At 42.4% G+C, this 16,367-nt stretch overlaps 1 protein-coding gene across 6 annotated transcripts in view; it reads right to left on the bottom strand.

Annotated features, from left to right (window-relative positions):
- LOC128142387 (poly(rC)-binding protein 3-like) overlaps nucleotides 1-16,367 on the bottom strand; it is a 148,395-nt gene that overhangs the window by 26,388 nt on the left and 105,640 nt on the right. For 4 of the 6 annotated variants that reach the window (XM_052788443.1, XM_052788445.1, XM_052788447.1 and 1 more), the window contains exons 6-11: nucleotides 14,324-14,455; nucleotides 10,531-10,659; nucleotides 8,284-8,427; nucleotides 4,033-4,089; nucleotides 3,473-3,548; nucleotides 1,612-1,664 (exon numbers count right to left, since the gene is read on the bottom strand). In XM_052788443.1, the coding sequence (XP_052644403.1) occupies nucleotides 1,612-1,664; nucleotides 3,473-3,548; nucleotides 4,033-4,089; nucleotides 8,284-8,427; nucleotides 10,531-10,659; nucleotides 14,324-14,455 (591 nt within the window). The remainder of the gene's footprint in view (nucleotides 1-1,611; nucleotides 1,665-3,472; nucleotides 3,549-4,032; nucleotides 4,090-8,283; nucleotides 8,428-10,530; nucleotides 10,660-14,323; nucleotides 14,456-16,367) is intronic. The other 2 variants (XM_052788446.1, XM_052788448.1) reach the window with 2 other exon arrangements.

Genomic DNA, 16,367 nt, shown 5'->3' with positions numbered 1-16,367 from the left:
TGTTGCCTCTCCTGCCCTGCCCTCCCTCTGTGCACGGATTTGGACTGACAGGGCGCACATGAAACACGGGTGCTGGCGTTTTCCCCCCTGCAAAATTCCCAAGCAGCCCCCGATGCCCAACGGGACGCGAGAGCCCTTCCACGCACACACGCAGCGCACGTGGGCAGCACTAATGCCTTTCGGTCCTTTAACGCACACCTTGACACCACATGAATGTCAGAACTCCCTTTCACCACCTGTAGAGGTCCTAACCCCATTTTGGCCTTGGTTTTGCACCTTTAGCAACAACAGCAAGACATGCACTGCATAGCCAGAAAAATCTTCTATTAGAAACAACGCATGGATGTGTGTTTGCTTTTCAGAGAATAGTGCTGAGGGTGGGGCATTTCATACCTCCTGCATGAGAAACTGATGGGTTTTTTTTTAATTTTCTACTGCACTACAGGACACAAGGCCAACTTTCTCCCTCCCCTTCTCCACTACGAATCCTGACAGAAGTGAAGTCAGAAGAGTGACCTTGGATTTGTATCACTAATGGCAAGAACAACATCTGCCTGAAAGTGGGATGAAAAAACTTGCACTGTAAGGATAAATAGGGTGCTCCCGTAAAATTCTCAACATACAATACATCAGGTTGTAAAGCAGGTACTGATAAATCAGCAGGCCATCTTTTAAGTAACAGAAAGCTTACAAAATCACAGCACTCACACCTTCACTTCTTTGTTATTCTGTGGTTTTTTCTTACTGTAAATCATTGCCACTGAGTTTAATAGGGCTTACACGCTATTGTAAGTATCTCTTAAGTAATATAATTGCTATTTGTGATCCCACTCATGCTTGAAAGCTTTTTTTACTGGAGGGGAAATCTTCAATTTTCCAAGTGACTCATTTGTAATGAGAACTGAAAAAAAATCACCCCTGTTTGCAATGAAAGTGAATAAAATGGGAAGGCATTTTTATATGACACACAGCATATCAGTTGGGCGTTTAGAGTAGCTGTTTGAAGACTCAGCACCATATTGCTCATGTGAGTCTGTCAATCACAGCCGGTCCAGAGTTGCTGGAGCAGGAATGTTTTTAGCCCTTGTTTTTCAAGTAAACTCTTATATTGCACCTTTACATAACTGAAGTAGCTTTTTTTTTCTCAGGAAAAAAAACCTGTCCCAGGTAAGTGCAGGGTGCAGCGGAGACTGGCACAGCACAAACCGTTGCACGGAGGATTCCAGCCCAAGACAGCATGCGAGGCTGCACGTTTTTCCACCCCCTTCAGCCCTTCTGCTGAGACCGCCCGTGCTAGTGCCACCTGAGAGATGAATTTTGGTAACTCATCTAAGACCACTGTAAGCAGCAGGCACCCAGGCTTTAACGAAGCCGGCGCAGCGCCGTGGCACCGGCACCGTCGTGCAAGTAAACCGGCATCGCTGGAGACCTGACACTGCTGCTTCTGCCCAGCGTTTCACTAACCTTTAATACCCCCTCCCCAACAGACTAAATGGTGTACAGTTTATTCTGGGGACTAGTGTTTACAAATCAGCCAAAGATGAAAGGTTTCCCTGCCAGTGGCAGAGGAGCAAGAGAAGAGAAAGCGATACTGACTATTGGTCCACTTACATCATTGGGAATAGTAAGTTCATGGGAACTGGTTGGAGTAGTGGCATCCAGTCCTATTCAGGGGACAGAGGGAAAATGTTACGCCAGTTGTTTGCAAGACGGGCAAGACACAGCAAATGGTATTTTAAAGAAGGAAACATACAGGAGGAAGGAAAAAAAAAAAAGAGGAGCAAAGAAAAATAGAGAACTGCTAGTGAAACAGAAAAGAAAGCAAGAGATGCAAAACTCAGAGGGCTGGACTAATTTTAAATGAGTCTTATTTTAATTAACCTTTAAGCCACCAAAGCAACAAATGTCACATGAGATTCCACAGGGTCATAGAAACCTTCTAGAAAATGAAGGGTTTCCCCTAAAAATAGTCTCTGACGTTTGTTCTAAACACATCAATTGAGAAATTAATGGATGGCTGAAATTTGACCTGTCTACCTGGAATTCTAGAATACGGAAAATGGAAGTGGAAGTCAAATGAACAATTAGCAAAACAAAATACATAGATACGAAAAAGAAAAATTAATGAATTAAAATAAGGATGAGGAAATTAACCTAGGAAGATTTGGAAATTCTATGTGGGATTAGCTGCTGAAGAAATGTTGGGAAGGGTAATTTTGAAGGGAAATGTACAAAATACTCTAAGCTGCATACATTTGTTTGTAAATTGGGTGGACAAAAGGAAAATGCTCAGGAAAAATGCAATTACTGCTCTAACACAGAGTAACAGAAACATACATGTCACAAATACAACCAGGAAAAGATTAAGGAGCAGCATGTTAATGACAAGAAGGAAAATATAAAGCTAGGAAAGGCAATTTAGTATTACTTGTAGATATTTTATCAGATACATCATGAAGAAACAAAAGTGTATTTTGGATGTCATGTCTCTCCTTTTCTCTTTTTTTGGTGTTTTTTTTATTATTATTATTATTATTATTGGCTGTAAAGACATGCCAAAAATACTCATTTCCAACTAGAAAAGATGGAAAAGAAATACTCTTACAAAAAAGTGACTCACCTACATTTTACTTACGTTTACATTCAATTAAGAGTTGCATATGCTTATTTTACATTGAATATAAAACAACCAGGTTGCTCACAGAATTTGATGTATGTGATAAAATGTTATTTGCCATACAAAGCATGTACCAGTACCTCTGTAATTCTGTTTTGTGAAGTTTTTAGATGTCAAGCATGTATGAAGTGAAGTACAGTAAAAATGATTTATTGCAGGGTTAACTGACTTCTCACACTTGAATCAAGAATTCAGCTTCAGCTTTAGTAAGTATAGACCAAATTTGCAGTCTTTAATCTAACTAAATTTCCATTGCATTTTGTGGCTCTATCTGCATATCTAGTAGGAAGAGGCACTTGTCCCAGCAGTGATGATTACAGATGATCTTAAGACATTTGGCTCTACAAGGAATTCGAGTTTCAGCGTGCTGTAATTTCTTTAATCAGTATTTCTGTACCATGATTACAGACTGTTTTCCTATGTTTACTTCTTTCTGAAGCATGTTACCAAACTGGAAATTTGACAAGACGCATGCCCAAATACTTCACTCGGGACCAGCTGGTACATACTGTATGGTCCATAACAACTTTACAGGGACTGAACAAAAAAAACTCAGGGCTTTTAGCTAATGGCACAAATGAAGCGGTTTTGATTAATAAATGTACCAAACAAAGCATGTTTTAGTGATGATGAAAGGAACTGTAACAGAGGTACGGGAGGGAAGAACAGAGATTAATGTGTAAAAACAGAAGGATTGCTGGTCATTGACCACATTTATTATTAAAATGATGTAATGACCATGGGAAACAAAGCTGTTAAGAAGAAGGACATCCCCAGGGGGTCATGGGTACGTACCAGGGAAACCAGGGGTGGTCTGCCCAAGGGGAGTAAAGGGGGGATGCTGCATAGCCAACTGGTGAAGCTTGGTCAACTGCAGGGCAGGATGGGAAATTAGAACTAACCAATCAAATGGAATTATTTCAGAGCAGAGAAACCATCTTACATGTTCTAAAACTGGATTAATTAAAATTATATTGAAAAAAAAAAAAGGTTTAATCATTCATTCTAATCTAACGTAGAGAAAAAAAAACCAAACTGGTTATAAATGACATCTCTACTGTTATTACATGTAATGGCTATTGTTAATATTAAACTAATTACTGTAGAATTACATATTAAAAGAACTCAAATATATCACATGCAAAAAAGACCGAGATAACTGTCATTTGTTCCTGGGCCATTGTACTTTCTAGCAATTATTACACGAGGTAAGAGATGCAGCTGAGCTAACATTTGGCTATACAGGGCATTGTGCAGGAAAAGTGTCCTTAGGCTGTGTCTTTGTTGCTAACTATAGAAAGCAAATGTTGCCCGGAACAAATAAGAGGGAGAGGAAGAAAAAGGGAGTAATTTACATGCGCTGGACTCACGTCTGGATGAGGGATGGCATACTGCCCCTGAATCGTGAACGCCTGGAAACAACAAGCACAGTTAAGACACGGGTCAGTCACGTGGGACAAGCAGCATACCTGTTCTCATCAGAACATCTCCTTCTGACTCCCCAGGCAAATGCCACCCACATCGCTTTCAACACCGAGTGAAGCTTAATTGTCTTGTGCTGCTTGATAACGCACGGGAAGGTCGCTGTGGGGCTGCCCACGTACCCCTTGCAAGCAGGGTCCAGCCAAATGCCGCTGCCTGAGCTCTGATGACCTCGGTCCTCAGGACGTCTCTAGTCCAGCTCCGTCTGCCAGGAGCAGAGCTGGGGACACCGCAGGGGTCGAGGAAAATGGGGGGCGGGTGGCGCTGCCCCATCCGCCCAGTGCCACCGATGCGCACAGGGAGATGCTGATGCCGAAGCGGCACGAGGGGCAGCGAGGATGGGGCAGACCTGCCGGGGGGATGCCCTGCTCTGCCATCCAGCTCCCGACTGCCACGGGCAGGGACGCCCGCCAGCCGGCTCTTGAGCCACCTCGGCTGGCTACCCACAGACGCTAAGTGCCAGCAAACGTGTGCCCCCGCGCACCCCACGGGGCTCGTGCCCCGCGCTGCCATGCCGGCGAGGACGTGAGCACGCGTGCTGGATGGCAGCCTGGCCTACAGGGCACGGGGGGATAGTTTCTGGCATCGCTTCTGGCAGCACTGGGGAGAGGTGGGGGAGGCAAAAAAAAAGGACGCGAGCGGGGAGGGATACGGTGGCATGCCTGGCACTGGCTAGCGCAGCCCGTTGTCTCTCCTGCTGGTTCCGTTCAACTCTCTGTAACGGCCTCCAAAGCAAAAACTACAGCGAGTTTATAATTTTCTAGTATATCCTGTAGGGCTTTTCTGAAAGTAACAGTATGTGAGAAAAATTCTAATGTGCTTGCGCTTAGACAGGCAGGAAAGCAGAAGGACAAATTATAACATATAAATATTTGTAGTGAGAGAATTATAAACAGGAACAGAGCTGATTAGCTTAGTTTGCAAAGCGCTTATTTGACAAAAGGCCTCTTAGAAAGTAATGAATCCTCTGCAAATGATAAAACAATTCATTTAATGGAGTTTGGATATTAAAACCTTTAATGCCTCAACTGCTTGATGCACATTTCTGCAGCAGAATTTCCCTTCCGGAGAAGAAACATTTCATTTAGTTTTTAAATCAGTTATAAAGCAAGGCCACGATCCGGCAAACATTATGCACATGAGCAGTTTTCAGGCAGAATTGTGTGCTGCTGGGCTCGATGGGATGCTCATGGGCAAGCATACTCGTGCATCTCCGGGGGATGGCCGTTATTGACGCTTTATAAATGACAAGAAAAGGTTCCAGTCCACCAAAACACCAAAACAGGCAATCACTGCCATCAGTGGGTCTTAAGCAAGCACATATTCAAGCAAGCAAAGCATGTGTTTAAGTGTTTTACCCAATGAGGACAACTTTCAGGAGATGTTACACTGCTTTGCTGAGTGGGGGCTCTGTGCGCAGCCAAGCACTGGAGCAGCCTCAGGGAGGTTATAGCTGGAAACGGCGCTGGGTAGGAGCTTAGGTCCATGAGCAAACAGCGGGTTTGGAAACCACGCTTTGGTCTCTGAGCCTCTGTGCTGGATCACAAGTGTCCTTTCTGATCTTGGCTTTACTTCAAACGCAGCTGAGAGAATATCTTTTACATGGGTGCTTCCCAAGCAATGGTCTGCAAACCAGCAAGAAACCACTACAAAAAAAATCACCAGCAAACCTAATAGAAGTCAACCCTTTCCTCATCACTCCGCTTCCCTGTACTTCCATCTATACATACGAGGAAGCAAACAAACTGGAGAAATAACAAAAATAATGAACATTCAGAGCTCAGACTAGCTTTTACCTGGTTGTCACTGAAAGCCATCAAAGCAGCATGGACAAGACGGGTCTTGAATTTTCTTTCCCAGTAAAAAAAAAAGCTCTTCAGTTCTTAGGCTCCCAAAAGGTCATTTGATTGATTTAGGTTGAGAAAAACCCGTCTTTGACTGCTTTACCCTTTGACAGAGGAACTGTGCCCTTCTGTGGCTGAGACATGCTAAGTACAAGCCTGGCAGAGGCTACTGAGACATCTGTACTGTAATGTTTCACTGAGGACCTGAGCTACGGGTCTGCTTCCACCAAAGTCAAGTGCAGCTTTCCTACTGACGTACTGACATTAGTAAGAGCGGGAATGACTTGGTCTACAAATATTCCCCAATTTAAACCATAAAACTGCTATGAGACATAAAGCAAAGCTGTACCCTGTGAGTACCCATCTAAAGAGCAATGTAGCACAGTGTGTAGAAATTTCCAATTTGTTTCCATCAGGCAGGAGTGCTGGATTTATTTATTTTTTTTTAACCACTGCGTATGCTAAATGCTGGTAAGGGGCAGAACAGGGCAGGACAGTGTTCATCTTCCTTTTAGTTCTGTCATGCAATACAGTATCAAAGAAGCACAAGAGAATTAAAAGCAATACTTAAAGCAGAAGAACCCCAACTTGTCAAGGAAAACTAGAAATTTGATTTTGCTAGTGTTGCTTGATATGCAAGCATTAAACAAACCAAAACCTTTCAAGATAGCCATGATGTAATTTACAATGGAAAAATAACTTCTGATAGCATAGCCAAAAGGTTGGATGGAATTAACACTGCTGATAAAATTTTGTTTTCAGTATTAATTTCCACTTAAGAAACCTGGTTAACGTGTCTTTCCGTACTGACGCCCAAACACACCTTAAGCATTTTCTTAAAAAGTCTGCTTAGTCAGAGCACACAGAAATTGAAAGCACACAGAAAGCGTCTGTCTCTTACACTCTTTCTCACATCAACAAAGTTGCATTAGAAAAGTGAGAACAGTTTTTTAACTGATAAAACTGAAGATGACAAGAGCTATTAGACCTTAAAATAGGACACTTTCAATTATTTATACAAACTGCTCAGAGCGCTCTAGCAAACAGTTTCAATACTTTTGAGTAATCACATACAAAGACAGGCACTGAAGGTAGTGGCAATTACAATACTGGTAACATGGGCTGCTGCATATATACACGCTTATTTCTTAAAGGAAAGCACTGCAGTGTAAACTTATATACGGAGTAAATTGTTCTGAACTTTCAGTCATAGACCAATTTCTAGCAATTTATTTTAAATTTCAATTCAATTTTGGTCACTAAGGAAGCAGATTTCTTATTTTGAAGACAACTACGAGTAGTAGGCTTGAACACCAGGAATTCCTCTAGGCCAGATTTAGTAGATCTATTTCCCCTTGAGTTGGACAGGGCTTGCAGCATCTCACTCCTCCACCATTGCACATATCTGGGCAGCTATATGATAGCACATATCGGCTGTATGAGTCCCCTTGTGAGCCTCCTATGGTGTTTTTAGGGTACCTACCAGCTGCGTTCATTGCTGGCTCATCAGTTATTAAAACTGCATTCCCCCTGCAACGGATGATGGCAGAGCAAATTCCCGCCACGTCCCAGCGGCACGTTGCAGACCCATTTCAGAGCATTATCAAAAGACAAGGAAGAGTCACGTTGCACACGGGGTTTTAAAGGCAGATGAGAACCCTGACTGATATAGCTTAAGATGAAGGGGGAATCGTCAAAACTTCACTTTATAAAAAAAAGAAACAGGAACAACACTGTTCTTGTTTTATCAATCAGGTTGTTGCACGCCACGGTTGGGAAGGTTTACACTTGCACGTATGTAGTTCTGTAACCTCAGAACCCCATTGCTACTTGGTCCTGAGGGACTATAAGCAGCAGAAATTACGTGTGTGTAAATTTTTGCTGCAAAATGCACTATTTGGTCCTAAAAAATACGAAAACTGTGAGAGAACAATTATGCCTTTCATGAGCAGAGACATCCTGCTGTTTGATCACCTCTGAACACTGACAAAACTGCTTATACTGCTAGTGGAGCTGCAAGTGTGAAAAAACCAATCCCTACAATAAGGAGTTTTGGCCCACTCAGGGAGCATCGGATTTGGACACCTCTCAATACGCAGAAGGGCAAGCTTTTCTTAATTATATCAGTTAATTTTAAATGTAGGTAAACTACCAGTCATCACAATTTTGCATCAAGTTTGCAATGCAGTGTTCTCCTTTCCTGCAAACTGTAAGCACACAGAGTAGACAAAGCACATCAATACTGTACCAGGCAAAAAAGAGTAAAAGTTGAAAACTAACAGGCGCTGGCTGAGGTTGGGCCAAGACGGTGTGGTTTCCAGCTGAAGCCAAAATGGTGTCTGCTCTTACCTGGCCACCTGCAAAAATGATAGGTGCAGAGGCAGGTTTGGGACGGTAGGGGATGGTGGCACCTTTGGGTGGGGACTGCAGACAAAAACACAAAGCAATCAAAATGCAGAACGAAGCAGAGCTTGTATTAAAAAAATCACTCCTTATCTTGGTCACCTCAGACAACAAGGCATGCAGCTAACCCAGCCCAGCCCACCCTGCCCGGTTGTGTGGGCTTTGAGGAGGAGAGCCGAGGTCCCGACTGCACAGCCGAAACAGGCAGTGCTAGCACTCGTGGCTTCATTACTGCCATCGTCGGATGAAGCTGTGAAGCTTCGTTAAGCATGTCGGGAAACATGGGCACAATTTTGAAATTTGTCAATGTTTTGGAAGAGTCCGGCCCGTGCTCTCGCTTTGTTAACACGGAGCACATCTCCTGCTTATCGATCTTTCCTACACTGCTACACATCAAGGTTTCTTGTTTTACCAACTCAATTAAGTCAGCTCTTCAATTGCAAATGACCAGCCTGATCCTGCCTTTCGTCTGACTGAGCTGGAAGGTTGGAGAAAAATCCTCCCGGCTTCAGCAGGAGCATAACCACGGCCTTTGTAATGCATGAAAAGGGATTTTGTTCCCTGTAGCCCAAGGCAAGGACCCAAAGGGAAAACCCGTAACCAAGGCTAACTTTCTCCTCATAAATAAAGCAGGAGCATGTGTCTGTAAAAAAGGCTTCAAGCTGTCTGTGCTACACCTAGCAGGATGGTGCCCTGATTTCAGTGCATTAACTACAACCAAAGAAGGTAACAACAATATCACTTCCATTAATTAATACCATATAAATAGCTATTTCATGTCAATGAAAGTGTTTGTTGCCAAATTAAATATATGCTGCAAATAGAGCGCATTCATTTTCTTGAACGTTTGAAGCAGCAAACTGCAGTTAAGCCAGTGTCGTCTTAGTGCTGCTTGCGACTTGCCTAGTGCTAAAATTAAGGACTACTTCTGTCAAAACTGGTTATTTAATAAGTGGCTCTACCTGCGGGAAAATAGGGCTGCGTCTCTCTGATTTTGAGAAGCAGCTTCTCTCATCTTCTTTAACAAATAACTATTTATTCCATGAATGTCACTTGGACAATAGACTACTCTCCGTATTCACAAAGCTGATAACTATTGCCATCACGTACTCCATCTCTAACAAACTAAAATTATTTTTTAATATTCTCTTTCTGTTGTCTTGCATTTTATAAAGAAACTCCTTCCTCACAGCAGTCCAGCAAAAACTGAAGCAAAAGTCACTTCTCCCCAGTAAAACACTGGGGATTTATTAGTTTTTATGCTTTTATTTGCGTTAGGCTGTATGACACTGATGCAAAGGCTGTATGTCATTTTGATGCATTGCATGCTTCTGAACAGCCAATAGCCGTAGTGCTGTCTCAAACGCTCCACTGTTTCTCCCCTCTTGAAGGAATAACAGAACAGTAGGGTGTCAGAGATCGTCATGAGACAGCCCTTGACTAGACCAAACCAAAACAAAAAAAAAAATCACAGAAAATTTTTCAGCAGAAAATGTGATAAAAGCAGAGATATTTCATGTTCCTTGTCAAAAATTACGGTTACTAGATCAAAATATTTAATTTGCTGAATTTTTTTTTTTTCAGACTTCTGTTCAACTTAATCAGTTGAGAAATGTACTTGCACGAAATTATGGGCATTTTCAGCAAGGGTTAAAACGCCCAGATTTTTATATAAATTAATTTTGTATCATTTAATCTAAGAGCTAAAAAACTGCCATCAAAATGACACCTTCTGGCCTTACACAATGACCTGACCCTAAGGAAGCAAAAAGTCCTGGTAAATCTAGATTACTCTAGTTGGAATTATTTCTATTTAAAACAAGACCTAGATGTTTTCTGCCCTATTCTGCATCAGAATAAAATACTTTTCTCTCAGAAGAGGCTGCAGCTCCATGCTGGACCTGGTTTGTTGTTTGACAGTGTCGTGACAGCCCTGGTCTTTGATTGCTAACCCCTGCTGCGAGAGGCTCTCACACACCAGGCAGGGCACGGTCTAACAGAGTCCTCTTGAAATCCCTGATTTCAACGGTAGGCAGCACCCCTGGGCACCCCAGGGCAATTGAAAATGAATAACGTGTTTGAGCATCTCCCGCGTGAGAGGTGAGAGGCCAAGCTCTCGCTTACCTCCAGCATAACCACGCATATTTGTTTCACGCACTGGATGATGGCGTCCGGAGTGCCCGATATGGTCACGGCGCGCTCCGTGGAGTTCGGCAGCATATCGCCCGCTACCTGCACCTGGGCTCCTGTGGACTTGAGCAGAGACAAAGCAAAGAGAGAGCGTCACCGTCGGGCAGGCGACGGCCCCTCTCCAAAGCCAGCGATTCACTCGTGATGGAGGGGACGCACCTCTCAACTTTTTGACTTTTCTTTGCTAGACGCGTGGTAGAGCGCGTCTGTAAACTCGTGCCCAGACAGGGTAATTGGAGTCTGGCAGGACATGGATTCGCCTGTTCAAGCCAATTTGCAAACACTCCTATCCTAGGAAGATTAGTCCGCAGTAGCTGTTAACGAATCAAACTGTGACCTGAATTTCAGGACAAGTCTTTTAACCCTCTCAGAGACAGACAGTTGCGATGCTGACTAAAAAATGAAAGAGGTGAAGTGAAGTACTTTTCAATAATTAAAAAAAAAGAAAGGAAAAAAGTGCTGATAACTGAAGAAGGTCTGCTAATCAAATGAGCTGCAGATAAATGGCTCTTTAATCCACTGATGGCTGACTTGTGTCTCTGGATGAAATTTGGGGCTGCCTTATGCTCTGGAATATCTTAGGATGGTACAGAAGCACTTCTAAATTATAATTAGAGTTGATTAAATATATGCACATCAGCAACTTTTAGCTCATTAATGAACCCAAGGAGGTAATGAGCCAGTTTTGGTTTTGTTTTTTTTTTTTTAAATTTGATCTTGGCACTAATGTATCTTAGTTAACCAAAAAAAAAAAAAACCACAAAGAAAGGAAAAAAATACATGAGACCAAAACAATCCTTGGCATTATTTCACAAACATCCTGGAAGACCTTTTCAGTCAATAGAGAAAAACCCAGGCATTTCATATTAAGTTAGCACTTTGGCGTATTACAAACAAAATCTATTCCTGACTGTTATTGCAATGCAATATTTCGGGCTTTTTAAGAAAAGTATTTTCAGTAACCACTGACTTTGTGTCAGTCAGCAAGGAGTTAATTTGTTTTCCTGCTGGTTAGATACAACACATGTTATTCTTCTTTCCAAAGACATTAAATTACGTATTGCATCTTCTGTTCACTAGTACTGTTTAAGGCCAGAATATCAATTCCTTGCTCTATAATAGGCTTTGGAATTTCACCATAATTTGATCAGTCAGTCATGCTTTGCTTTTCTTTCTTTCTTTTTTTTTTTTTTTGTAACCTTATCTTGAAAACAGTACCGCAAGCCTACATGTTGTTCCTGGGTACATCACTGAACGCAAAAGACCATCCATCGTGCAATTGCTGCTCAGTGTCTTGTGTGATGAGGAAATTAGACCACATCTCGAGCTGGATACTCCTTTTTTTCTGTTTGATTGTATTTGCTGTTTAACATACGGTTCTGGGTATCTGTACATCTAGCACAAAATACTCTGCCAAATACTGCAGACATTTATGCATTTGCTTCCAGTGCCAATCTTGTTTATTCTTTGACTTTGGTCATATATCAGCAATAAAAAAATCAGTAATATTTTCTCCATTATCCTTATGCTTAAGAAAACGTGCAGTGTGACTTCTCACTACATTAGCCTTATCAAAACAGCTATTTGGCCAAACACTATCCTTTTACTTTCTTGTACTAGACTAGTAGGTAATTGCTTTTGAAACTGTGCTCACCAGAAGAATCTCTTCAGTCATTTAATGTACACAGACCAACAGACCAATCTCACCTTTAAAAACCTATGTCCTAAAAGCACTCAGTGCTCTGGATGAGATCACCAATATTTAAAATAAAATCAAATCCAAAGTACCAACAGCTGCAAAACCTAGAGCTAAGCACTTACCAGCACACAGTTCACACTCACGCCTGCTCCTATTTTAACACAACTAAGAAATCAGCTGGATTCCTGCTGCCTGACAGCTCTCCTGGACACCTAAGAGATCTGGAGGACCAAGAGAAATCATGTCTCGTGGTTGAGGTCGCCTCTCACTTTTCTGGGATTAAACAAAAAAAGAGAGAGGGTTTCCTACGACCCTGACATCTGCACAGAAATAATGCTTTCTTCCCCTCAGTGTCATCAAGCGACTCCTTTCTCCCACATCTCAAAAGCTGTTTTTTCAATAAGGACTACTGAGAGGCATCGCTCCCGGACTCTTTGATGAAAAATAAAGTAACAGCATTTCAACCAAAAAAAAAAATCTGATTTGTAATTGCCTTTTATTTGCAGTTCTCAGTAAGCATAGAGACCCCCTTCAAACGGCAGGGCTCTGAATTGTTTTTCTGCGAGTTTACAGCAGACAACCTACGCATGTTTTCATGAACAGAGTTTACAAAGCAAGAGGCGCATGGAGGAAGAACAGGTTGTTTGCTTGGCAACAAAAACTCTGAAACAGCTTTGGCAGCTCTGTTAGCTAATGGAAGCGGTACACGCTGCTTTTACTTCCCTGTATGCAAGGAGAGAAAAGACCCTTTCAGTAGCGGCCAAATCCTGAAAGGTAAGATAAGCCTTCAGAGGGATTTGTTAAAAAAACTCCTGGGACAATCAAATTGGAATTGAAATGAAATAATTTGGAAGAACTTGAAAGTCGAAAGCATGGGACCCTTAACTGTCCTCTACCATCACCTTTCCTTCCAAGGCTACCATAAACTAACATTTCATAGCAAATGCTGGATATAAAATTTTGATCAAAGGATTTTCCACTCCTTTTTGACATTTGATCAAATTTTCCTTCATAGAAAAAATATCCATTAACTTTTTTTTCACATTTGAAATGAAACATAAAAGCTCACTGAAACCTACTGTCTCAAATCTACATTTTAGATAAAAAAAGGAGGTTTCACTTCGGTAAAGCCTGTCAAAAGCTTCTGTTTTGACATAGTCAAATGAAAAAAATTGATCAGCATGTTATCTTGATATTCAACACCTCATCCCATGTTGGAATGAATACAAATTTAGAAGGAGTACTGTCACTTTCTCCGGAATAAAAATCCATTTTTCCTGAAATGTCCTATTCAGATTTTCTCTACATAACTGAGCATGTACCTAATTTTCTTTTTTGACTGATTACAGACATTGGATCCCTGGCTTGGCATGTGCTATGTTGTTACAGTCATGCATGGAGGAATTAAAACTGGCACTGTATGATAATTTTTGCATTTTCTGGTTAAAGGAAAATGAGGCTGATAGCACAGCACATTGAATGAATAACCTTAGCTAAAGTCTGGATTAAAAAAAAAGTCAATATGGGTTTGGAATACACGAAATCGGGTCACCTGTGGCACAGTGAGATTAGGGAGAAACAGGAAAGGAGTATGAAACTAAATTTTTTCTAAAAAGTAGATCAAGCTTTTGACCTACTAACCTGGACTCCCCAGTGCTACTTGGGTCTTTCTCTGGCTGCGAGGGTGATAGCTAATTTGGAAGTGGCTGCAACGCTCCAACTCGGGATCAGCCGAGTATCGCTGAGGAGGGGACGAGCCATTTCTGCCACTGAACTGTTGCTTTGCTAAATTGTGCATCAGAGACTAACGCGTTGTAAAGCTGTTTATTTCACGCGCGGTCTTTAGCTTCGAGGAAGGTAGAAGGGTACAGTCGTGCTGAACCCCGGCTTCCCCCGGAGCAAGGCTTTTCCAGGCTTTTCACTCAGCACATGCTCACGTTTGCGTGAGGAGCAAAGCGCAGCGGCCGGCGGTGGCTGCGGTAGGACACCGAGCTAGCCGGTGTTCCCAGCAGACATCCCAAGACTTACCTCCCTGATTTCTTTGATTTTGGAACCTCCTTTTCCTATAAGGGATCCACACTGACTTGCCGGGACGACGAGCCGCAGCGTTACAGGCGGTTTGCTTGTCACCGTGCTGTTTGTCATTGAAGCGTTTATGTCCTGTAATCACAACGTCAGGGAGAATTAGCGGAGGATTTGGCATTCCTGGTAAGCACTGAAGGGCTCAGAGCAAATGCCCAGGTCTGGTCGTGGAGACCCGGGGAGCGTGCAACCAGTTGTGGTTTGTTTCTATTGCAGGTAAAGCCGCCGGCTCTGCCGGCGATACGCCGTAAGCACGAACCGCGCAAGCAGCTTGTGCCGGAGGAATTTTTTTGCTGTCTGGTGTTGCAGGTCCACACTGCGGGACCAGAGGCCAGTCTCTGAGGCAAGGTTAGGAGGAGGTGGTATCTGTCATTAGACCAGATGGAAAAGGCAAAGAGGCTTTTTTGTTCACAGGCCCCCAAATCCCGATTTGGTCTGTTTTCCAGCATCTCAATTAGAACACTTCTACTAAATGATACGTCTTTACATTTCACGCAATTTCTTGTCAGGTTTGATACAAAGAAAAGAGGTTAAAAAAGGGAATGACAAAGAATCCGTCTAATAATCTGAAGCAGAGAAAATCAGATTATTTTGATAAATATTTTGCTGCCCCCCAGGTTTAATTTCTCTTTCGCAGCAGATCCGTAAGTATCTGTAGTGTTACATTATTTCCAAAATCTTTTCCATCACAGCTATGTAACCAGAGTACAAAGAGCTCAGCAGAACAACAACTACCTGTATCCACATAATGTAACCTGTATCCGTGTATCTCATTATCCAATGAGACTACACTGCAGATTTTCATGAGCATTTCAATATACTACTTATCGCAAGGTTTACGTTTTTTTAAATATATTTTGCTAGTTCAAAACCTTCTAGCCAAGACAAAACAATCCCTCTAATATCGTCATCACAAAGGAGAAGATAAAGCTTATTTTCCCACCGATCGATGGGATGCCGTTGAGAGCACTTAGAATCACCAAAAAAAGCCACAAGCTGCATAGCACTTGTGCAACAACTCATGTGAATCTCGATGTGGTTTGCTAACACTAGCTGTGAGCTGAAAAGACCATCTCGTCCATCTGTGAGGTGGCATGGCACAGCTTTTACATCCTTCACAGAAATGCGACCCAAAAGATTAGGACAGGATGACAGAAAACATGTATTTCATTTTCATTTAACTCATTTACGATACAATAAGAGTTACAGCAGACAGAACTGATGTTTCCCTACATTCTTGCTTACCAAGATTACCACTTGGGGGGGCGGGGGGGGAAGTGCCTATACTGTGTGATCAGGACGTCAAATTAAAAAAAAAAAAAAAGTACTTTAAACAACTCTGCACGCCTTGTTGAACCGGTGCGGGAGCTCAGTGACACCAGCACTGACACCTGCAGTAGCTCTGCGTTTGTGATGGCAGCATTCTTCCGTCCAAGAAATGGTTCACTGTGACCTTGCTTAGCTTAAAAGAGAAGAAAAAAAATCTTGAACAGAATGAGGCATTGCTGCATGCCACAAGAGAGCTATCAAATCATTCCTCTGCCAGCCAGTAACTCACATTTTGTTTAGTGCCCGTGTCAGTGAGAGATTGCAACCCAAAACAAAGCGAGAGGGATAACAGAATTTTGCAGCACCCATGTATCTGAAATAAAGTGCAAGTCATGACAATTTTTCAGCTGGAAGATGCCATCTCACTATATCACGTTTGTGTCAGGTGGAGGCACACGATCATCCAGATGTAGGTAAATAACCCTCTTCAGCCACGACCCTGATAATGTCTCCCACTTCCACATTACGTGGCCTGGCCTCAAAGCCTTCGCTGCGCTTACTGCCTTCAGAAGCACTTCACAAAAATTGGAAGCCGTTAGTCTCTTTATTTTCTCCTCATCATTTAAAAAGAACAAAATCTAAACACGCAGGCTCAGCAGCGTGGAGCGCATGAAGGAGTTAGTCCAGCTTAAAAACACAACAAAAAAGAAATGAGCAGAAA

The sequence above is a fragment of the Harpia harpyja genome, chromosome 5, assembly GCF_026419915.1.
Source record: "Harpia harpyja isolate bHarHar1 chromosome 5, bHarHar1 primary haplotype, whole genome shotgun sequence".
Lineage (NCBI taxonomy): Eukaryota > Metazoa > Chordata > Aves > Accipitriformes > Accipitridae > Harpia > Harpia harpyja.
Note: the sequence above shows the minus strand (reverse complement) of the source record. Positions and strands in the feature narration are given on the sequence as shown.